Raw genomic sequence first — 22,870 nt, forward strand, 5'->3', positions numbered from 1 at the left:
AGATCCATCCACACAGAGGAGACCAGCAGTGATGCAGTGAGACCACAGAAGGTCAATAAATTTAGTGATTTGTAGGTCTTCAGTTAAACCTTTAATTTTTAGATGAGCTACTAGAGGGAAGAATGATGCTGATTGCCATATTAGGGGCTGGTAAATATATCAGAGGGTTGTCTATACAACTGAATTAGAAGGTTACCAGTTGTGTGTAGTTACCTATGCAGTCAGTAAACCTCCTATTGCCAGGAGACTGGCCATTAGAGACCAACTGTTAGCTCTAAGCAATGCACAATAGCAAATTTCATATGTGAGCAAGGATGGAAAGTTATTCCAACCCTTAAAATAGGCCTCACAGGTTGTCAATCAACAGCAAATTAATTGTTGCATGTTATTATTTGCTAGGTTGTTCAATCTTAGGCAGCTATAATCTGAATTAAGTAAAACCTGGAGCTAGGTCGGGCAGGCAGCTAATGCTTCACTGAGTCATATACTAAACACAGCCTCTCAATGTGGAGGTTTATTCGAGCTGTGAAATCTCACCCGTCTCTCTGTGTGATAATGTCAGTGCCGCAGCCTGGTATTATAACCCTGCCACCACCCTAGTTTTATCCGTACGCTCTAGGGAGATGTATAGACTCATTGATTTCATGTGTTACATATTTTGAGAAGGTGATAAGCTCGCAGCTTTGATGCCAAACTCACACTCTGTTCTGCTGCAGTAATAAATTACATAAATTGTTTGACAAAAAGCAGTTTGGGGGGGTTTGAGTCCGATGATGGGACAAAACAAGATATTAGGAGGCGGCATAGGAAATATAAATTTTAACTCTTCAGTACTTTTAATGGTGTTACCATAGTAACAGCAGTTCAGTCCAGAGAGACACTGATGCGTGGCTGAAATGAAAGTTTACTAATTTTGCATTCATGTAATTTGATTTATGTTAGGAAGATGTAACACTTTGTGTGAATATGATGTGACAGATGAGTCCTCTCACTTCTATTTATATCTGTACACACACACACACACACACACACACACACACACACACACACACACACACACACATCCACCTTTCCCTTCTTCCTTCCTTGTCATAATTCCTCCATACCTTTTTCTGACTTTATCATTCTCCTTCCATTTTTCCACCCTCTGTTCCACAACTCTTTCTCCTTTACCCTTGTCATTTTCTTCCTTCCATCTTATAAAAACCTCCCTATTCTCATCTCGCCCTTCTTTCATCTGTCCTTTCACCGGCATCTCTTCTTCATTCCTTTTTCTCTTTTTTTTTTTTTTTTTTTTTTTTTTTTTGCTAATTGCCTTCTTGTGCCTCTGCCTCCCTCCCACTCTTCTATTCCCCTCCCTCTGCTACAGTGGCATCAGTGTGTTTTGATGAAGACCTGTGCGGAGGAGGCGGCATCATGTCTGAAGACTCTGAGACTCATTCCACCTGCAGCCTGGGTTCGTCTCCCAGCAGCCCGCAAGAGGAGCTGTCACCCTGCCCCTTCGCCAGCTCCTCCTCGTCTTCCTCCTACATGTCCTCCTCCTCTGCCTCCCCGTCCCCCACTCCATCCACCTCCTCCTCCGCGTCCTCCCCGGCTCCTCTGTCCAGGCCCTGCAGTCTTGACCTTCCCAGCACCGTGTCGCTGTCTGACTTCGGCCTAATCTCGCCGGTGCTCGGGCCTCGCAGCGAGTGCAGCGGCGCTTCATCACCTGAATGTGATATAGAGAGAGGTGAGTGATGAGAGAGAAAATCCGGTTTAACCCCATGAAGCTTGCAGAAACTGAAGATGCAAACCCATAATGCACTGATGCACCATCACAAAGCAGCTCCTGCTGATATCAGAAGGTCCCTCCAGCTTTCAATTTCCCCGTTTAAAATTCAAAAGTGGTCATTGATATGGTAATATGCGATAACTGAGCCTGTTAATGGAGAAAATGCTAATTTGACCCAGTGTCGATAACCTAACTCCACTGTAGATATATTTAAAAAAACAAAAAAAACAAACATCATTCAGATAAGGAAAAACTCAGACGGCAACAAAAGGTTTGTTTCATGGATGACTCCATTTGTGTGTATTTGCACACAGAAGGCAGTGAAAGTTAAATGGAAGTGTGATGGATGATATTTAAGAATCTATTGTTGGTAACACACAGTCTCCTCCTCCCTGCGTGGCTCACACCTGCTCAAGCCAACATGACTATTAGTCAAAGTGACAGCGAGGCGAGTGCCTCACCTGCAGAAAAAATATTCATCTGCATATCGTCCTGCAGAGAGGAAATGATTCACATAACTTTAGTGACCCTTAATAAAAATTTTGGAGATTTGTTAATGTATCTGTCCAGCTTTCGGTCAAATTTTTCCTGTTATTTGTCTTAGAGAAAAGGTTTTAAAATGAACAAACTTACTTTAACACGCTTTGCAACAGAGAGCAATATTTTCTATAAAAGGACACATTTAATCAGCACTTTGTTGGTTTAAAAAAAAATTGCCTTCTTTTAAAAATTATGTTAAAGAACAAAACATTTCATGTTCACTGACCACCTCCTCCTTTGCCTCAGGTGACCGGGCTGAAGGTTCAGAGGGAAATCTAGACAATGCTCCAACCAGCAATGGCAACAACAACATCAGCTTGACATCCAGCACCAAGAAGAGCTTCAGCCTGGAAGCACGCTTCAGCTTTCTGAACCTGCGACGCCCACGAGCCGACAACACCAAAAACACAGACAGCCTTTCCCAGAAGCCTGAACCCGGGCAAACTGTGGTCCTGGTCAAAGGAGTGTGAAGAACAAAAAGAGAATGTGTTGAAAGGAGTTTGACTCGCCCTTGACTCATTTTGAACCAAATTGGTGTGAGCTGTTTGTAAGCTAGCTGCCACTGCTGCACTCCATTGCCAGTGTTTGTGGTCAAAGAGAGACTTTGAATGTCATAGTTAGTGTATATTAGCTTTGTAAATATACATCTGTGTTTTCCCTTTCTGAAGGACACGGCACCTTTTGAACTCATGTATTACATATAAAGAGCACTGTTATGTTGGCAATGTTTTTGTTAAGGGTGGTGAAAGGTATAAAATTATGTTCTTTTTTTCACTAAAAGCTGAAAATGCGTCTGTCACAAAAGCAAATTGCGTACACTAACTGCGTGCATCTGAAACCTGCTCTATTAAACAACTCGTAAAAGTGAACTTGTTACTGTTAATGACGTTCTGTATACTATGCAGGAAGAAGTTCTGCGTGGCGCAACAGTGAAAACAAGTGTGGAAATGCTAAAGCTAAATAAATAGTCTGACATGTGCTCCTGTATTTGTTTAGAACTATGTTGTAATTTTGAGATTGTGTATGTGACGTGTCTGAGTTTAGATTCGACTGTTTTAAAATTGTTTATTTTCCACATAAACTGCAAATATAATTAAATTTGAAATCGAAGCATGGTGACGAAACCAAAGTGTCTCAATTATATGCACAGAAACGCTCCCCATACTTTCCCCTGAGCTGAAAATGAGGTGAATGATGATTGAGTTCACCATAAGCAGAAGTATTCCCTGTGAACCAAAAGCTCAGGCTTGAGCTACTCTAAACACTCCCTTTCAGATAATTTTTTTCTACTTGTGTCAGTGGGATATCATCGAAAGATTGTAAGGTCGTCTCAGGCAGATGGCTGTGTGTGAACAAAGGCTCCACCCACTTGCAGTTTAAATCTTTTCTTTACGAGGGGCAGCCAATCAGAAGAATGCATAAATGTGGGGGAGAAGGGTGAGTGGATGAATCAAAGGTCTAGTATAAGATAAATATGGATTATTTTGAACTGTGAATCAGAAAATCTACTGTAGTGGAGTCCAAGAATAGAAATATGGTGTTGGAAATGTGTATAATCGGTTGTCATTAATACAGGTTTGGTTTGTGGGGTCGAGCTGAGACAACCCAGCTCGTTGCCACAAAGGGCTGATTGTGGCCTCAAGGATATAAAAGACTGACCTGACCTCCCTCTTTGCTCCCCTCCATGTGGCAGGCAGGCTCCTGAACTGATGGACATTGACTTTCTTCTCATCCATGCATCCATCGCAGCACTGATTTACTGACTTTTCTGTTCATCTTATCTAAATAAAACAGTTAATGCTTATTATACTTGCAGGCTCTTACTCTTTTGTTGAAGGTGGAGTCACATGTAACAAAATGAGGCCTTCTCCTTAGTTTCTTAGCATTACGTTACAGGAGGGCCCTCAACACCAGTTGGTAGTTTGTTTGTTTTTTTTAAGAATAACTGTTACTTGTCCTCGGGCCTGTTCGCTGAGTATCAGCGTTTCCATGCTTGGTGGAATTGTTGAGACAGACAAAGGTTTAGTGATGACACTACATGGTTAGGCTGTTGTAAAGCTATTTAACCTGCTTTTTTGGATTACCCACCCTGTAGGCATTAGTGACACAGTCCACCCAGGTGCTGCTGGATTGTTTTTAGTCTTTTTTTGTTCATCACAAGATTACGCCTTTGTGTATTACGTACACGGAAGTGTAACTGAGACGCAAGGGCTGGAGTTTAACCAGGGCAAGTACGTTTAACACGCACCTAATACAACGCATGAAGCCTAGGGTTAAGACTAAGAGCTAGTTGGTGATAGGCAGTTTGTGGGTGGGAAAGTAGTCTTTTACGTCACACCAGTGCAGACTCAACTTCTAATTTTTTTTTGGTGTCCCAGTCTCTGCCCATCTTAACTTCAGAGGGATCTTCTTGAGGACATGGTCCTTACATAACAGAAGCCAATGAGCCACTAGCTGATCGGGGTCAGAAAGTTCCTGTTACAGTCTTTAGAGACACAGGTGACTTAGAGCCCAACATTAATCAGTCTGTTCTTCCACTTTTCCTCAATGTACTGTTACAGAAACAGGGGTAAACCTGTTGAGTCTGATGTTGAGCTCTGATTTGGTGTAGAGGGAGATTTGTATGACATGCCCCTTTGCTTGTTCCTGATGTGTCAGTTATTTTAAGGAATGATCTGACTATTACGTGCGCTTAGATATATTACACTTGCCAGTGGTGTCTTCTGAACAGGCAGTGAGGGATAGCTGTAAAGTGATCAGGATTCAGAGAAAAAGAACGGAGTTTGGTGAGGACACTACCACCACTTATTGTTTAGGTTATTGTTTCTTTGCCTGAAGGTTTAGCAAGATGAACAATAGAATATTTTAGCTCCTGTTAACAGAACAAAGAGACCGTATTAAATGTTTAAAATGAGAACATGTAGGGTTTTAACATACGTTCGACTTTAAACTATTTTGTAAGGATCTTAAAAGTACACATTTTCCAAATCTTAAAGCACGTGTAACTAAATGTGCAGATAGACTTCTTTGGAGGCAACTTGTGAAGTTTAAAATTTCCACGCTGACATGTTGGCATTTATCAGGGTCACATGTGACATGAGCTTTGAGCAGCCCAGTCAGCCCTCTAATTTCTTTTCAGGGTTTTCCCATGCCTGTCTTCATGTTTGCACTTTAACGCTGACCTTTTGCCTTTTTTTCCCTGTTAGTGTAGTCACACACACAACAGCATCACATTAACCTTTTTGTCTTGTCATGGTGTTGCCATCATCACATCCTCTAATTCTAAGGATGTGTAAAGACACTGTGAGAGATGTGCTGTTAGAAGCACAACAGGCCTCACCTGAGCATGAAGCTAGAATTTTATTAACTGTCCAATTACTTTTAAGCTTCTGAAAATGGATTACAGCTGTAATTCCAAGTTAATGAAATACTTGTATTAAACACTTTGAATTAAAGTCTGCACTTTACTCACATGTTGATTCTGTGATTTGAAACACACTGGTGGTGAACAAACACAAAACTACAAAAACTGAGCACCAAACTGTCAATGAAAAAGACTAAAATGAATTATTGCCACACAAAGAAAATTACACCGAAGCCTGATTATTGCACACTAACATAATTCATCATTTTTCATCTCTCCTCTACTTCATATACCTTGTTTAAAAAAAAAAATAACACAGATTTTTAACAGAAATCACTAAAAAAAGATTATGAGAACTTACCTTTTTTCTTGTCCAATCACAGCACGGGGTCAGTAATGTCTAAACAACTGCACATTTCAATGAAATTTGAATACAAATAGAACAAACAAACCTAACGACTGGTATGATAAAAGTAAGATAACTGGCTCACCTCACAGCTTTCATGTCAGCAAATTCTTCAGAAGCTGAACTGGCTCTGCTTCATCCGACCGCTCACCTGAAACATCCTGTTATCACAACCTTTCGTGATGATTTTCACAGTTGGATTTTTTTTTTAAATAAAAAGGATCAAAGGATTTTACGGTCAGATTGCCACACAGATGATCAAGACGGATATGGCTGGCTTACCTTTTAATTTAACACTAGATGTCTGACTTATCCCTCTAGCACTGGATCCAGTGTTTATGTCAGCTACATGCAATCATCAGTCAGATGTGTGGGAGGGCTTGAAGTGTCTCTGTCGGGGTTAGGTTATCATAAGGCTGATAGCTGAACATGTCATTAGCACACCTCTATAGCTGACATGATTACTTCTGTTTTGCTTCAGTACAGGATTGCTGTGGCTAGAAATACTGTTATCTGAATATGGCACACTGGCTTCAGAGGTAGATAATGTGATGTACTTGTGATTATCTGCACAAATAACTGAAAAAGAGCACAGACAGAAACAGGTATAATTCTCTGTATTCAAATTCTGAACATGCCAGTCTACTCGACGCTTAGTGCAAGTTCTGCAAATATCATCATTCACACAACAGGTTGCTGCAAGATTGTCTTGTTTCGTCTTTAAATGAGTCGGCTAGTCAGTAATAAAAAGACACGTCAGTATTGTGAGAGATGGATATTCATTACAACAATAAATTATCATCACAGGTGAAAAGAAGTCCCTCGCAATGGATATTTAAAGCTGAACAGTTTACGTCAATCTTTTTACACACCAACATTACTAATTCATTTACAGTCCGCCTCCACTGCACACGTGCTTTTTCCATTGCAAAAGAATAATGGTACACAGACAAGATGTACACGATTCACATGAGAAATTAAAATATTCAAAAATAAATTGATCAAAAAGCCAAGCCAAAAATAAGATAAGCAGTTTTATCTGATTTATTGCGAAGAGGCTTCTGTAATGTTGTGAACAAGAAGTGCACAGCATCGCGTGGCGTGTTAAGCAACAGAAAATCCATCAGCAACTATTTTGAAAATCACTTAATCATTTGTGCAAAAATGCTTCTACATATGTTTATTTAAGTGATGATTAACTCTTTTTCAGTGTTTTACACCACTGTAAACTGCATGTTTTGGATTTCTCCCCTTCATTTTATGAACAATTCAAATTAAATTGGTGAAATCATTAATCACACAAGAAACAGCTGTGCGCAGACTGAGGGTAGCTCACGCAGGGGTTTACAGCTGTGCATTGTTCCCATTGAACACAGACTTCTTCAGCATGCAGCCATGGCACTACAGGGCCCATTATACACCCAGCAATGGTTGCTTCGTGCACTGATGGTGACATTTATATTTGCTTTGTGGCATTTTTGAGGGAACAGAAACACTTGTGAGGTTACAGAAACTGGATGGTGCATGACCATGCAAAATGACACTAGCATGGCTTGTGCCAGTGGATCTGACATCAGTGTCCTCATATCCATTCACAAGGGCGAAAATGACAAATATAATGGCCCACAACACACATTTGTAAAGTGAATCATATTAAAGTTAAAATTTAAATTAAGTTTAATAATTATTTCCCAAGTGTTTGCTCTCTGTTACTTAACTTCTGAGTTTGCAAAATAGGTTTAGGTTAACTGAATGTAAATTGGCTGCAGGTGTGAATTGAGTATGAATGGTTGTCTATCTAGTTGCACTAGCCCTGCAACAACCTGCCGACCTGTCCGTGGTGTACCCTGAATTTTACCCTGTAGCAGCTGGGATAGGCTCCAGCATAAAAACAAAACAGAAAAATAAAAAAAATGGATGGATGGACTGAACAAAGTTTTCATTACTTGAGCTTTTCTTTACAGTAAGTGCTTGAATATCACAGAGATGGTTCTTAGGTCCGCAAACAACTACAATCAGCTCTGTGACAACTGACTGAACTCCTTCACTTTTAGTTGAACTCTGATGCAATTAAAAGCTAAAAAAAAAACAAACAAACAAAAACCATATAGTAAGCTGACCATATCATTTTTCAAACAATGTTCCCAAGGTGAAGCATAAACTTTGATGCTGAAAACTCCAGAAATAAATGGCCTGTAGATTTTGAGTCTGCAAGTTGCAATGCAATGAGAAAAGCACTGAACCTTTCTTTTGTGAGATCAAAAGTCCTTCGGTGAGTTGACTCAATGGTTTTCCATTCAAATGTCTCTAAGCATACAGTACATTTAATGAGCGTAATATTGGCCGGCTGCTTCCACATGATGCAACATATTCCTCATGTTAATTTCAGCATTGGTATTTCAGGGTCTCTAGCCCAAATCCAAATCTAATACAATCACGTACCTCTATGATTGCAACACATATTGTTGCCCAGGGATTTGTGATGCAACTGTAAAGCTTGGCAGAGATGAGCAGCAATGAATATAGCAGCAGCATCTGTACATGACAGAGTGCTGATAGCTGACATCACCCAAAAGAAACTTTCTACACGATAAACTGAGGAAACACGGTGACTTAGGTTGAGCTGCTGTTCGCACCGATGAACCAAAGAGTAAACATGATGAAAAAGAGTTTAAAGTGCAGTGCATCAACAAAACAAAAGGTAAACATATTATGGGTACTTGGCAAGACATTTAAGTTTGTAACAATCAGACATCTACACGCACCCACATACGCACGCTCAGGTATAACAAACTCAGCGTGAATCCTGTCAGTGAAATCAGGCTGTTTCTCACTCAGCCATCACATCCACAGACAACATGTAGAGACATCATTCGACTGCTGCCATACTGGACTCCCTGTGATGCTGCTCTGCTGCACTGCTCCTGAGAATTAAAAATAATATTTTGTTGGTGGTTCAAAGAAACTAACTGCCCCTTCCACCTGACATGTTAACTGTTTTTTTAAAACAGCTTTTTTGGCAGCTTATTTAATTGCTAGAAGAAGTGAATGTCACAACAGATATGATTTCGATATACTCGGAAAGTGATTTAATTACTTCCCAGAAACAGCATGTTGTGTTTTTTTAATTGTGGTTGTCAGTGTCTTTGAAGCTTTGAAGTAATGAGCACCTCAAACATGAAACCCTTGGACTACTTTTCTCATTTATATGAGAGTTGTGTGTTTTCTTTCCCCTGGTCTTTTAATTCATTTTGAATTTCAGCTTCATCATTTCATTTACTTATGTGTATAGTTCAACACTGGTTGGCTTGCTGCTGGTCACATTTTAGACTGAATGCACTCAGCTACAATCCAAAAGTACCGTCATATCTTAAATACATCATCCTTGTCTTAAAATTAAACCTGTGATTTGAAACCACAAGGCTGTAGCTCTTTAGAGCTGAGGTGTTCACCGCAGCAAAACAGATCCTGTGAAGAAGTAGAAAAATCTGCTGTGTTTAAGTAGCGATGTCACTAATTCTGCAGCTTCAACCCCGTTACTGCTCCACATCCCGATGAATGCCAGATGTGTCTGTATAATCATTATTGTTCCATGAAATCACTCAGATTTGCCTACAATAAGAACAAAAATGTTGATACTAATTATTCTATTTGAGGAACTGTGTGCCTTATTAGGGCAAAAGGAGTTACTGCTCTTAACACCATTACTTTGTGAGGCTTGTAATGGGCTGTTTTCTAATTTGGCAGAGATGTTTTTTTGTTTTTGTCCCAAGATGCCTTGATGGTTATGCGTTTTAGTCCATATCAAAGTGCCTCTTTGATTATATCTCCAGAACAGCTTTGTGGTATCCTTGAGTCAGTTTTGAAATTCAAGTCCACATCAGCAAAAGTCTCAGTGAAAGAAGAGAAAATGCTAGCAGCAGTCACATTCTGGGCTTTGTGGAGGCCTTGGCACTTCCAAAATGCAGTTTCAGAAATATATTCCACAATGCCACCAAGTACCTTCCTCCCAATCCCAGCTCCATCTTCATTGGAGCTGGGAGACCTTCAGGGTTGAAGTACTGCTGAAGTCCAAAAAGAAGGGTCCTTCCTGTTTAGGCAGGAAAGTGGTGGGGGTGACGTTATAGATGCCTGCTGGGACATGATCTACCTCCATGTAGCAGAAACCACATCTGCAAGAAGCAAGGAAGAGGCTGTGACGTTCATTTATGGCAGAGGTTGATGTCATTTCAGAAGTGTGGGAAACTAAACATCACATTTTCATTTTAAAAGATAAGCAGACTAACTCTTCTTCATTCGAACGACTTTGACTTAACGGTACTTCCTGTAAATGCTTTTATCAAAAAAAAGAGTTTTTAATCTTCCAAACCTAACCAAATCTATAAACAGAATAATTTGTTGATGTTATTTTAATTTAATTTTTTTAAACCTGGCAAGTAATCAGGAACACTTTCAAATTCTCTTAAGGAAACTGGGTTTGCTAAAAAGACTTAAACATCTTAAACATCTTAAACAGCAGCAAAAATCTGAAAACATCGTAACACACCGACTGATAAAATGCTGCCCCCTGGTGGTAAAATCTAAAATTACTGCATGTCAAACACTGAACTCACTCAGCTATGCCCACATGCTTGTAAACAATAAAATCCACAGCTTAATACATATTCCTGCTGACCGTTTTAGTATTGACCTGTTAAAAATTTAATGATGGTAAAGATCTACAATCGCAGATGGAGACACGTTTTTGAGGAACAAAATTAATTGATCAATAATTTCGAAATATGCAAATTGTAGAAAGAAACATTTTTGTGATCCCTTACAGCAGTAATAAATAAATACTTTCAATCAAATTAAAATTAATTTTGCCCTCAGAAAGTCACAAAGATATCGCATCAGATCAATGTACTGCTCAGATGTAACAATGCTCCTGATGCTCTAAGTGAACTCAAACAAATCTTCTGCAGTGTTGATAAATGACCAGACATCAAACTCAGCTTATGGTCAGGGTGGACTTGTTGCTCTGCAGCTTGTGTACCTTTCACGATGATGCCTGCTCATTACTGTACCTGTAATCGCCACTGGTCTTCTTGTGGAAGGCAGCTGAGCCTGGATCACCCACTGTCGACACTGTCACCATCTCAAACCCAACGCTGTACTGCCTGCAGACACAGAACAGAAATAAAATGCAGAGAATAGCAACTGACTTCTACACAGATCAAAGATGCTCAAGCTAAAGTCATAGGGTTATCCATTGTTGAGGAAAAATAACAGCTTTTTGTTTTGCCTTTATTTGGTTTCCTGCAGTGCAGAGTTGGACTTTAGTGCAACAAGCCTGTGTGTCTCAGTATGTAAGGTAGAAAGAAGGTAAGAGATTGAGCCAGAGGATTTTTATGTGCTAATGCTACATGAGAAAAGTCATTTAGCCGTTGTGCTAATAAGTCACTTAAAGCTAGTCAAACAAATATGCTTGAAATGAAGTAAAATATAAGTGGCAACGCCCTAAAATTATTGCCATTAACGAGGAGATTTAATGCCAGAAAAACAAAACCACTACAAAAACATCTGTCATTGGCATGGTGAACAAACGCCTTAGTTTTTGTGCCATCTGCGTCACTGTTAACCCTCCCTACAGTGTGAACAACTAGAAAAGCATAACTTGGTTTATCTGTTGGACTGCAAATCTTGTTTCAGGCGAACATTTAACAAATTCAAATTTCATTTCACTTCTGAAGTCTTTATATGATAATGTAGCACAGAGTGACAAAGACTTTCAAGTAGTTTTGGCTGTGCTGACATAAATTCCATCAGTTGGTTAGAGATCTGAAGTGCGCCAAAATAAGTGCCGTGACTACGACCCCGGAGGACTAATTTAACCCAATTTTGTGTTATAAAATCTAATTTTCCCAGAATCTTTTTGCTGGCATTTTCTAAGTAGCACATAGATACCCAGACTAAGAGGTTGATGATGCTGATGGTTTCAGTGTTTGTTTTATGTCATCATTTTCTGCTATATGCAGATTATACAACTACGAGCACAGATGAAGTAAAAGTAAAACAAGCTTTTAAATCTATTGGACCTAAAACTACATGAATGATTTCAATGAAAATTGAAAACTGTGCTCCTATTAGGATATTATTGTCATATGGAGACCCAATTTACTCTATACCACATTTGGTATATTGCGCCTCAGTATACCAACTAGGGTATAGGGGGTTCACCTGGATCCTCGGAGTTCGATGAGCAGCGGTCCGGACCGTTCCAGGTTAATCTGATAGATTGGGTTGTTTTTGTACGAGTCTTTGTAGTTTCCACAGCCACCGGCACTGAGCCCCTTCCACTGACCATTGATCTGAAGACAGAAATCAAGTCAGTAAACATAATATCCACAATATCCAACTGTTTGGACAAGGTAAATATATTCACAGAATACAGTTAATATAATGTTGTCTAATTTAGCTAACCAAATTGCCCAAAAATGTACCAGTCCTAAATTACATGATAAAATACATAATGCACAGAATGTAGTTGTTGATTTATAGATAGCATACCCTTTTTGTGTTAGTGAAGGGATTTGGGATCTTGGAGAAGGTGAATTTGCATCCAGTGTAGACCTGCATAAAGAAACAACCTCCATTATTTTAGGGTTCACATTGTTAGTGGGCAAACTGCTCAGTAAAATATTCAAATTTCAATTCATACCCTACCTAATAATACTCCTTCATCATCTATAACTTTGTCAAACTGTACATATTGTAGCTCAAAACACTGTAGAAAACTGTGAATTCTTAACCATCTGCTCATAAAATAAATCTTTTATATCAGTGCCATTCTGGCAAAAGAAACATTAGGAAAGAAATCTGATTTTCTGCTCCGGCTTTGATCTCTGGTGAAAACACAGTGAACACGAGAGAGTTCAATCAGTTATTCCAAAGATGATATTCATAGAGAAACACTGATGTGAGCTGATAGGAGGGGATTTTTTCTTCACGGCTGGCTTGCTGGAGACAGAGGGAGAGAGAGAAACTGAGAGAAAGCCTGCAGTGTTTACAGCAGTCGTGTTGCTGTTACAGAATTCACACACACATAAAACACAAAGCTTCCAGCTGACACGTGCACACGAGTGCATGTTGTTTTTTTAATGAGGGATTTCAGTATAAACTGTTTTCCCAAGTCCTCACTGCGGTTTGCAAGAGGAGTCCATGAATTATAAATAACTAAAAAATATATTTGGGTCACGCAGCACATGCGTGCACTTAAAAAGTCCCTGAGAATCTACACTCAAGGACCTGCTTTTTCAGACAAGCTGAAGTGGGTGTAGCAGAATAATGTGAGAGGTGAATTTTAATTTATAGGGAGAGGAGATCAGAGAAGAGCAGTCACTGTTCCTAACTGCATGTAGTATGTACAGTAAGTCTGACAGAAACAAAAACAGACATCGTGCTTATTCTAGCATAACCAGGTTTTGATCCTTATGAGTTTGTAGGAAACCCAACTGAAACCTATAGATCAACTTGGCTCCTGTGTACTTGAGTTCTTCTAACAAATGCCCAATAGGTAGCTTTGAAACTGTTGTTACCAGCTGCCACATCAAATTCTAGTTAGAGTTAGAAATGATTTCAGTAGTAAAAAAAGAATTAAGACTAGACTTTTTAAATTACTTTTCAGATTGTACTTCTGTGTATGAGCATAAACAGAGTTAACATCTCTCACCCGCAGTGTGTAGTTGATGGTGTTCTGTTTCTCGTACTGGGAAACCACCAGGGTAAAGGTGTGTGTTCCTGCACTGGTCAGCTTCATCTTGGTCAGATAGTGAGGACTGTTGATACGGATGCCATCTATGAAAGGAGGGGGATCCGCTGGGGAGGAAGAGGAGGTGTTCAAAATAAATAACCACACTGTAGCTTACAGATAACGTAAAACTTTCTTCAAACTCAACTTCTAACTGAATTTTTTCTTAACCTCCAGTATCAAATTTATAGGGTAGTAAATGTTAGTGAAGTGAAGTTTTTCTTTGTGTCGTTGTAAAAAGGGCGATGCATCACTAAAGCCAGGGCTCTGCAATAGACTAATCTCTTTCTTCCAGGCATCTGACCTTGCTGTATGTGGCGGAAGGGCAGAAATAAAGGCTGCCATCAATCTCCTGCTACCATTCATCTATAGTGGAACTGTCCTTGCTCGGTGGTGCAGAGAAAGAAAGAAAGAAAATGTCCTCTAAGGTATCTATCAAACCTCACCTGGATAGTAAACCTTCTTGCCATCAGTCTTGTAAACGACCAGCGTGATGAACTCTCTGTTTTGTGCAAAATCATCCTGGACAGACACGGTCATAGCACAAAAGTGTAGCATTACAGTATCAGACCACCACATTAATGGAAATGAAATCTGGATGAAATAAAAACATATCAGATCTGTGCCTTTACCTTATCAGTGATGTGTCTGGTGAGAAGCACCCACACAGCAGCACCACCAGCTGGACACTGAACCTCCAGCCTGTACTGGGGATTGTTGGCAAGACTGTACACATCCTTCACTGGACCCTGCTTTCCATCCCAGGTACTGCAGATGGAAAAGAAACCAGAACATAGACATGTCAGTGTAGAATGTCACAAAATGTACCAGAATATTTAGGAGTAAGATACTATGTAATGTTTTTTGTTCCCTTGAATAGTCCTTAAAATGTGAGTGACAAACTCTGCATCCATAAAACATGAGTAATATAAATTAACAGACACCTGTGAATACAGGAGGAGTTTTTAAAGAGTGCCGGATTCCAGCTCAGGTAGATGACATCATAGTATTGACAAAGGTCCTCCCATGCGATCCAGAACACACCTGGAAAGCAAACACAAGTTGATCGTTAACACTAATTTATCATTTTTTAATCATTTTAAGTTTGCCAAGAGAGATAAAAATTGTTTGGATTTATACCCTCACAGTGACTTCGGGTATATACTGGATTTCATTAGCAACATATCGACTATGTCATAAGCTTATGAATAAAGTCAGCGCTGCACATCATGGTGAGTAACTTTTGTAACTTTTGCTTTCTTAGCAAGTGATTTTAATTTTTAAACACTCTCCAATGTTTATTATTTGTAAAGCATAATATTTTTATTCTACCTTTTTAAGCTCTTTTGTGGATACTATTTCATTTTGAATTAATTTTTTATTTATATGGCACCCATTCACAACAGCAGTTATCTTTCCATCCACTTTCTTCTGTTTATCCAGTTTAGGGTTGGTGGAAGCCGATCCCAGCTGCCTTTAGGTACACCCTGGTCATGTTGCCAGTGAGTCACAGGGTGGACACAGAGAGACAGATAACCATTCACACCAAACCTTTTTACCTATGGCCAATTTGGAATCACTAATTAATCTAACCTGACTAACTGAATGTCTTTGGACTGTGGCAGAAAACCAGTGTACATGGACACCGGGAAGAACATGCAAACTACATACAAAAAGATGGTGGATCTGGTGACAGTGAGAAGGAATCAGTTTGCTAATCTATGGGTCCATTTATTTTCTTCTTTTTATCAAATTCATATTTTATTAAACTGCAACACCGGTAAACTGTCTTCTGAGATATTATGGCAAATGTTGAAGATTTCAGCACCTCTGTCTCTTTCTGTGATGGGAAAGTGTAAACACTAAAACCACCTGACAGAGGCAACCAGAGTGAGGCATACCCTCTATTTAATCTAACACTGTGTGAGTAATTTTATGCATGACGCAAGGTGCCACATATTTCTATAACATTTAAAATACCCTTTGATTATTTAAGAATGTGACTAACATTTTCACAAGGTTCTTAAATACACACAGTAAGTGTACATATAATGTGTAACTTCAAAAAAACGTAAACAAAAAATAAATAAAAATAGTACATTAGTTACCAGGAACAGAAAAACAAACCGACAATAACAGCTAGACTGCGACTGAATATGCTCCATACCCTGGAATTACTTAAAGACAGAATATAAAGACCAATGTGTGTGACCAATGTCAAAGTACTGAATGTAAAACTCAATAAACTCAGATACCGTTATCAAACTTCTGAGCTGTCTTGGGGTCAAAGTTGAGGTATTTCAGGAGCTCAGGTGTCCAGTTCTTCTCATCGCGCTCACTGTAGCGCCCCTTCCACCGCAGATGACTCCACGGATTCTTTAGCTGCAGGAATCGCATTTTCTACAAGAGAAACAAACCCGCAGGTATGAGGTTAATCACACGACCAGAAAAAAAAAAATGACAGAATTATCTAAATATACTACAAACTAGTGGGTTTACTAAACATTTACTAAGCAAGATTATAAGAATGAAATGCTCATTCTTCAGTTTAGCGTCATGAGGAATTTTTTGTATTTTGGGAAGTTTAAAAATGTTTTTTTTTTCTTTTTTTAAAAACTTTTTTGTTTTCATCATTTTTTGAACCTACTGACATGAGCAGCTTGTTAAGGAAGTCATAATTGACAATCACTAGCAAAACCATGCACAGAGACCTTTTAGAAGCTTCAGAGATACCTGCACAGCCGGTTAGCAGGGCTGAATTCAATTCATATTGAAATATTGAGTTCACCAGTGTTACAGATATCGGCGCTGCAGCAGGGTCAGTATAATATAAATGTCATAAGTCTGATTTCCCCCCATACTCCATCTCTGAGTCAATATAAGGCAGATGAAAAATTGAAGGAAACACTGAATGTGCAACCGCAATAGTACGACAATCCCATCGTTCCTTTATGATCATCTTTGTATACAAATTTAACTTGATAAGTGCTTAAAGAAACAAACCAGGTGAAAAGTAGAAACATTTTCTCACAAACATCAATCTGACTTTTTTTTTTTGCAACAAAATCAGTTCCCCCTGCTGGAAATTAGAAAGTCCACTATCCATTGTGTATGAGGGGCCACTAATGGCTTGATGTGTATAAACTGACAGTATAATGTAAACAACCAATGCTAACCTTGTATTCCCTGATGTCAAGAACAGCGTAGGCGTGTGTTGGCACTAAACCCCATCTTTCCCCTTCCTCCTCTGTCATTACACCCGTTGCTGTGGTGATGAGAACGTCACCCCTGTGAAACCTTAAACAGGAGAGAGAGAAGCAGATACAGAGTGAGAATAAGCACAGATGTTTAGTTGAGGAATTTATTATGGCCTATAAAATAATTATGCCTGTGCAAGTCTGTGCACCTACCTCTGGAAGAGCATGCGGAAGGTGTCGTCCCTGTTGAACGACTGATTGTCAGAGTGCATAGCGATGCGTTCAGGGATCCAGCCAGTGAGAGCATGCAGATCAATGTTCTGTAAAAATTAGGCTATTATGAAAACAGTTCTTAAGAAAACTAATTTCTTGACTTTGACATCAGACTTTTTTCGAATTCAGAATATATGCAGAAAGTTGTTCAACAGCATGGCTGCAAAATTTAGAAAAAAAGAAGCTTTTTGGAGTTACTAAACCTGGAAGTGAACTAATTACAAAGACACAAATTTATCAAGCTAAAAAAAAAAATGCATATTTATTTTTAAATATATTTAAACTTATTGCAACTGTACATCCCCTTCTCCTCAGTTCCAGCAAATCCCTGCACAAAATATTTTACTTAATTACTTTTTATTGGGGAGCTGTTTTTAGATGTTACCAGGTTACACCAGGAGAAATCACTAATTAACAAATGTCCCGGTTTACTCACCGAGTTGGAACCAGGGAAGTCGTAGCCGCCCATCACCTTCATGTAGGCCTTCTCAATCAGGGACACCCAGAGCTCGTTCCTGTTGCTGGAGTAGGAGCACAATAACTCTCCATTGCGATCCACTGGGAGGAAGTCATCTATAATAACCTGGAACAGGCAAAGAGTCAGTTTCTCAGTTTAAGGAAAGCAGGAGTAATATAACAAAGAACATAACTATAACTTTTTCTCATGCACAGCAGTTATCAGATAGAAGTAAGACTTTTTCCCCACTTTCCATTTTTTGAAGTAAAAAAGAAAAAAAAGAGGATGAATTTGTATACTTAAAAAAATAACTATTGTTATATTTAAATTAATATCAGAATGCATTATTAAATCTACAAAAAAAAACCCCACAACAACACAAAACCCAAAACAAAAAATACAAAACAAGATATTTTGTTTTGCATCATGAACAGGTGACATGAGCGTAAACATTTCACAAAGTACTTTTTTTATGCTCATTTCAACTCACATTGTAAAGACAAAATATTTGCAATGCAAATAACCAACAGGTAACTGACTGTTGTAATTCGTTGTTTACCTTCCTGGGAACTCCGTTGATATGGAGTTTGACCATGTACTTTCCACAGGGGTTGTATTCTGGCTCTCCTCGTCTGTTCTGAGGGTAGATTATGCTGCAATACACACACATGCAAGGTTCAATGGCTATTTTGCTTTTTAGTATGAAAGACAGTTTAAATTAAAATGCACTGCATGCTGATGTGCCATGAAAACAATATCAGTAAAGAACAGAAGCTACACAGCACCTGGTGATGAGTTTTTTGTTGTAGCGTCTCTCGTAGGCTGCACTGATGGCTAAAGAGGCCACAAACGAACAGTCAGATACCACCGTCTGGACAGAAGATGAAATGAGGAAATCAATGTGAACGGGTTAATATATAATTACATACATTGCATAAAATCACCATTACTTTAAGTCTGAGTTTGGACTTTTTACACTGAATGTTCAGTTGCATATCAAAAGGTTTTTTAAATAGTCTCTCATAAAAACGCTTATCTGTGGTGTTACTGTGCCATCTACTGGATGAATTTAAGCAGTGAACAAAAAAAACAACAACATTTCTTTACCATACCCATGGTAAAGAAACAAATTTTAAATGCATGATTCTTCAATAACTAACATTAGAAAAATAATTGTGGTAAAGGTCAAAGTTTGAACAAGATTTTTATTTAATATTCAAATATAAGCATTTTAGAAAATACACGTAGAGATCAATTGAGGATTGTGGAAATAAAACGAAACCAGTCTAACCTGTTTGATGCTGAAGCTGGACACAGACATGATCATGGTGGGGTTATTGCAGATCTCATCTGGCCGAACCCAGCGGGAGAAGATGGCTTTCTGTTTGGGTGACAAAGCCAGTTTCCCTGATTTGTCCCTGGTGAGAAGAAAAAAATAAAATAAAAACAAAAACTGTGTTTAGCCAATTCAGTCACACATTTTATTTTTCTATGTCACCAATTTTCAGCTACAGTAAGTTTCTGTCAGTAATTCCCACATGCATTGGACCAAAGCTTTATATATGTAATGTTTTCTACTGATAAGCCTGCATTTGTTATACGAATTTAACCTGGAAAAACGTCTTACAACCACATCTCAAAGCAAAAGTGTTTTAGTGTTGAGTGTTTCAGGTATCCTTCCCTTCAATGTGTCAAGAAACAGATACTGCAGTTTCTACAAATCTTAAGACTGTCTCCAAAATACATACATCCGCACATAACTTTTCTCTCCTGAATGTCTAAGTGAGGCTTGTATTAGCTTTGAAATAATGTTACTATTATAAAAACTGACTGCAAACAATAAAGCAAACTCACGAGAAAGGTACAGGAAAGGCAAATCGCTCTTTAAGGTCCACGCTCATGAAGGGCACGTAGGCTATGCCATTGATTGTAGATGTACTCCTGAAAATAAAGCACAAGTTTAATGAAATAGAAAAGCTTTGACACATAATTTTGCAGTAGTATTTACATATTTAAAAAGGATAAAACCATTAGGGCATTAAAAGGCCCTATATAAGTTTTCCAGGCATCTTTTGCATCCAAAGATTTCAAAATAATCTTATCAAAGGCTGAGGCAGTAATGTCATTTGCCACCTGGTGTAGTGATTTAGCACAAAACTACATTAAAAAAAAAATGTAAATGTTATACTTTCTAAAATTTTTCAGCAACTAGAAGTGTATACTAAAGGGATACCCAGAAACATTGGCCTTTATGACATATTCAGTGAGCCTTCTCACCTGAGTACCTCGATCTCCTCAGATGTGTAGCGCTGACCTTGGGGCTCACTGGACTGCACAGCCCGGACAGGTTGGGATTGCTGTCGGTCATTGAGGCTGAAGTCTGGCCCAAGAGGGAGGAACTGGCGGACAGGTCCTCCTGAACTGGCACCAGTGCTGGGCTTGGTTCCAGGAGCCCCTGTCCTGTCCTGAGCTGAAGCCGATTTGGACTGGGATTCTTTAAGACCTTCGGCTCTGGCAAAATATAGTGGAAGAAGTTTTTTTGTTGTTCATTTTTTTAACATGCAAAAAGTGAAAACAACAACAACAACAACATTAAGACAAAAAGCTCTAGAGCATTAAAAGGAATGATGAACATTCTAGTTTACAACACAAAACCAGGACCATTTTATATGTACCTGTCTAAAGCTTGACGTGCCAGCTGTTTCAGTTTGTTCTGCAGCACTTGCTCAGATGTTTCATTGGACTGGTGAAAAAAAACAAACAAAAGAAATCAGGAAGAGGAATTAATGTGAGCATGAGTAGGGATAATATGAGGGAAGTCTAAGTGTCAGTCAGTGAGTGACATAATGAAAAACAGAAAGGGGCCTAGTGAGAGACTAACCGTTTTAATGCACAGCTCCACAGCCTGAGTGTACAGTTCAATAGCTTCATCATCATTTCCCTTTTCATCTTCCTCAAAGGCTTGGGTAACCAGGAAGTGGGCACGTTCCAGGTCCACCTGGTGCCGGGACTTCAGTGGGTCACTTTTCTGTGCTTGAACTAATGTCAAAGGTCAAAGGAAGGAATGGTTAAGACAACAGGTAATTTGACCTAATTCATTTTCCCATGGAGTATTAATGTTGTTGTCATAGAGGATTTTTAATGGACACCAAGTTATCCAAACCTGTTTTTAGCACATTATACTTGAGTAAATGAAAACTCAAGATGAAAGTTGGAAATATGAATATCTTCATTACAAAACAGATTAAGACCAGACACTAGATAAGGAGATTAATGCTCCCTAGTCTCTCCTATCTGACCCAAAGACTCATCTTAAGTACTGTCTGCCCATATTTGTCTCTCATTGTATTCAGTAAGTAAAACAGAATTTAACCTTCCAACAACTTTTCTTGAGCCACCTTTAATCTCTTGAACAGTGCTGAAATAGTGCTTAAATATCAGTTTAGTAAGTTTACTGGTGCAGCTTAATACAACAGCATACACATAAACTCCACCTTTAAAAATGTCATAAAGTAATTATTATTCTTTGTTAATGCTGGCTCAGACAGGTGCTAAGTTACTTAGTTGTGATTTTTTTGGTAGCTTTCTGGATAAATGATAGAAAGATGATAGAAAAAAAGAGCAATCAATTTCTACATTTCATATCATCGAAATCACTAAACAGCAATACCCAGCATTACACATCATCTAGTGGTAACAGGACTCTTGTACATTCTGTGGCCACACCCATGTGAACACACAAATCAAGAGCATGAGGAGAGTCATGGAAAAAACTGGTCAGACAGAAACTGAGAAACTGTCCTTTTCAGTAAAAAAGAGAAACATTTTCTTACCCATTAAACACTTCACCTCTTTAAAGGTGTTGCTCAAGATAAATCAACAACTCAGTAAAACAGGATAATGAGTGTCTTTTAGACAACAAGTTTAATGAACAACATGTGGAGTGTGTTTATTATAATAGTTTCCAGCTATCCATACATTAATTAAAATGGGAGTATATTCAGTCCCAGGTCTATATTTTCATGCAATATTACTAGAGTAGCTTTTATGTGATTTATATTTCACATTAAGCCTTCATTTGTAAGTCATCTGAAAAGCCATCAGAAGCAAAACCCTTTGCGCCTATTGTGAGGTGAGCTTACCTGCATTGTGGAGGGCTTGAACCCGATCCAAGTATTCATTCACTTTCTCCTGGATCCCGTCCAGTTTGGACCCTGCCATGCCAGCATAAATGAGGGCCTGAGCTGCCTCCTATGGAAAACAAACATAAAAGAGGCAGCGGTTAGAAAAGTATTACATCCGGTCACTAAGTACTGGCATCCAGGGACACTAGCAACCCAACTTTGACCAAATATATCTGTAAACTGTTAATTCGTAAAGTAGTAGACTTCTTAAATCTAATCCTGCTGCTATTACAGAAATGAAAGTGAGTTTGAACTTCTAAGATTAGCAAAATGCTAACCCTGAAAAATGGCATACGTTTACAGGTAAAACTTATTGGCACTTACCTTATAATAAAATACAGCCTCGTTATATTTGCCATTCTGGTCATATGTTACAGCTGTTTTGGCAAAAGTGACAGCATCAAGTTCCAGCGCCGCGGAGTCCATGTCGAACAAAACTTGTTGACAGAGTGACAATCTCTCAGTTAGCCAGAACAGGCTAGCTAACAGTTAGCTACCTATAAAATGTCTATAAACAAAATATCTGCTTTTCTCTGTTGGCACTGTTCATTCTGTCAACTCGGAAAAAACATAGAGAAGATAATGCTGATACGTGGTGTTGATCCCACAGCCAAAACTGCCACGGTAAAAGTTTTCCTCTGCCTTTTATCAAATGACTACAACATTAGCAGACACCAAAACAACCATACTGTTTCCGGGAGACAATTCGCGCAGTCGCAGTAGAAACGCTAGCGCTGTTGAAGAGCGCAGATACCGGGGGTACGACGGTGCGTTCACGAGCAGGGAAAAATAACATTTTTTTAATACAGCTAACGTTATTTATTGGCAATTGGTAAAATATTGTAGTATAAGTCTAGTCTTTCTTTTTTCTTTATGAGCCATACCATGA

The 22,870-nt window shown here is 38.9% G+C and overlaps 2 protein-coding genes across 3 annotated transcripts in view; one reads left to right on the forward strand and one right to left on the reverse strand.

The window, feature by feature from the left end:
* Window positions 1-3,426, forward strand: part of sh3bp5b (SH3-domain binding protein 5b (BTK-associated)) — a 30,001-nt gene extending 26,575 nt beyond the window's left edge. The window contains exons 8-9 of the mRNA XM_082550617.1: window positions 1,370-1,729; window positions 2,558-3,426. Of these exons, the coding sequence (XP_082406743.1) occupies window positions 1,370-1,729; window positions 2,558-2,781 (584 nt within the window). The 3' untranslated portion in view covers window positions 2,782-3,426. The remainder of the gene's footprint in view (window positions 1-1,369; window positions 1,730-2,557) is intronic.
* Window positions 3,427-6,682: 3,256 nt separating this feature from the next.
* Window positions 6,683-22,709, reverse strand: capn7 (calpain 7). 2 transcript variants are annotated; one of them, XM_082551927.1, is made up of 22 exons: window positions 22,306-22,709; window positions 21,940-22,048; window positions 20,679-20,836; window positions 20,473-20,540; window positions 20,075-20,308; window positions 19,652-19,738; window positions 19,089-19,215; window positions 18,583-18,668; window positions 18,357-18,450; window positions 17,777-17,923; window positions 17,281-17,387; window positions 17,047-17,167; window positions 16,126-16,270; window positions 14,815-14,914; window positions 14,503-14,638; window positions 14,317-14,392; window positions 13,793-13,938; window positions 12,631-12,693; window positions 12,301-12,431; window positions 11,148-11,240; window positions 10,084-10,253; window positions 6,683-9,005 (listed from the first exon to the last, which is right to left on the reverse strand). In XM_082551927.1, the coding sequence occupies exons 1-21, from the start codon at window positions 22,405-22,407 to the stop codon at window positions 10,109-10,111; spliced, it is 2,475 nt and encodes an 824-aa protein (XP_082408053.1). In that variant the 5' UTR covers window positions 22,408-22,709; the 3' UTR covers window positions 6,683-9,005; window positions 10,084-10,108. The 2 variants fall into 2 exon arrangements, with proteins under 2 accessions (XP_082408053.1, XP_082408052.1); XM_082551926.1 differs by having other exon boundaries at window positions 6,683-10,253.
* Window positions 22,710-22,870: the final 161 nt, after the last annotated feature.

Source organism: Aulonocara stuartgranti (genome assembly GCF_965226115.1).
Source record: "Aulonocara stuartgranti genome assembly, chromosome: 11".
In the NCBI taxonomy this organism is placed as follows: domain Eukaryota; kingdom Metazoa; phylum Chordata; class Actinopteri; order Cichliformes; family Cichlidae; genus Aulonocara; species Aulonocara stuartgranti.

What these genes read in the sequence shown, in the direction of transcription:
- capn7 (XM_082551927.1), bottom strand. Translation starts at nt 22,407, where the DNA reads ATGGACTCCGCGGCGCTGGAACTTGATGCTGTCACTTTTGCCAAAACA. An exon ending in GAGGAGATCGAGGTACTCAG is followed by an intron (nt 19,739 to 20,074) that starts GTGAGAAGGCTC and finishes CTTTATTTTCAG; the next exon opens with GAGTACATCTACAATCAATG. An exon ending in ATCGAACTCCGAGGATCCAG is followed by an intron (nt 11,241 to 12,300) that starts GTGAACCCCCTA and finishes CTGTGTCTGCAG; the next exon opens with GCAGTACAGCGTTGGGTTTG.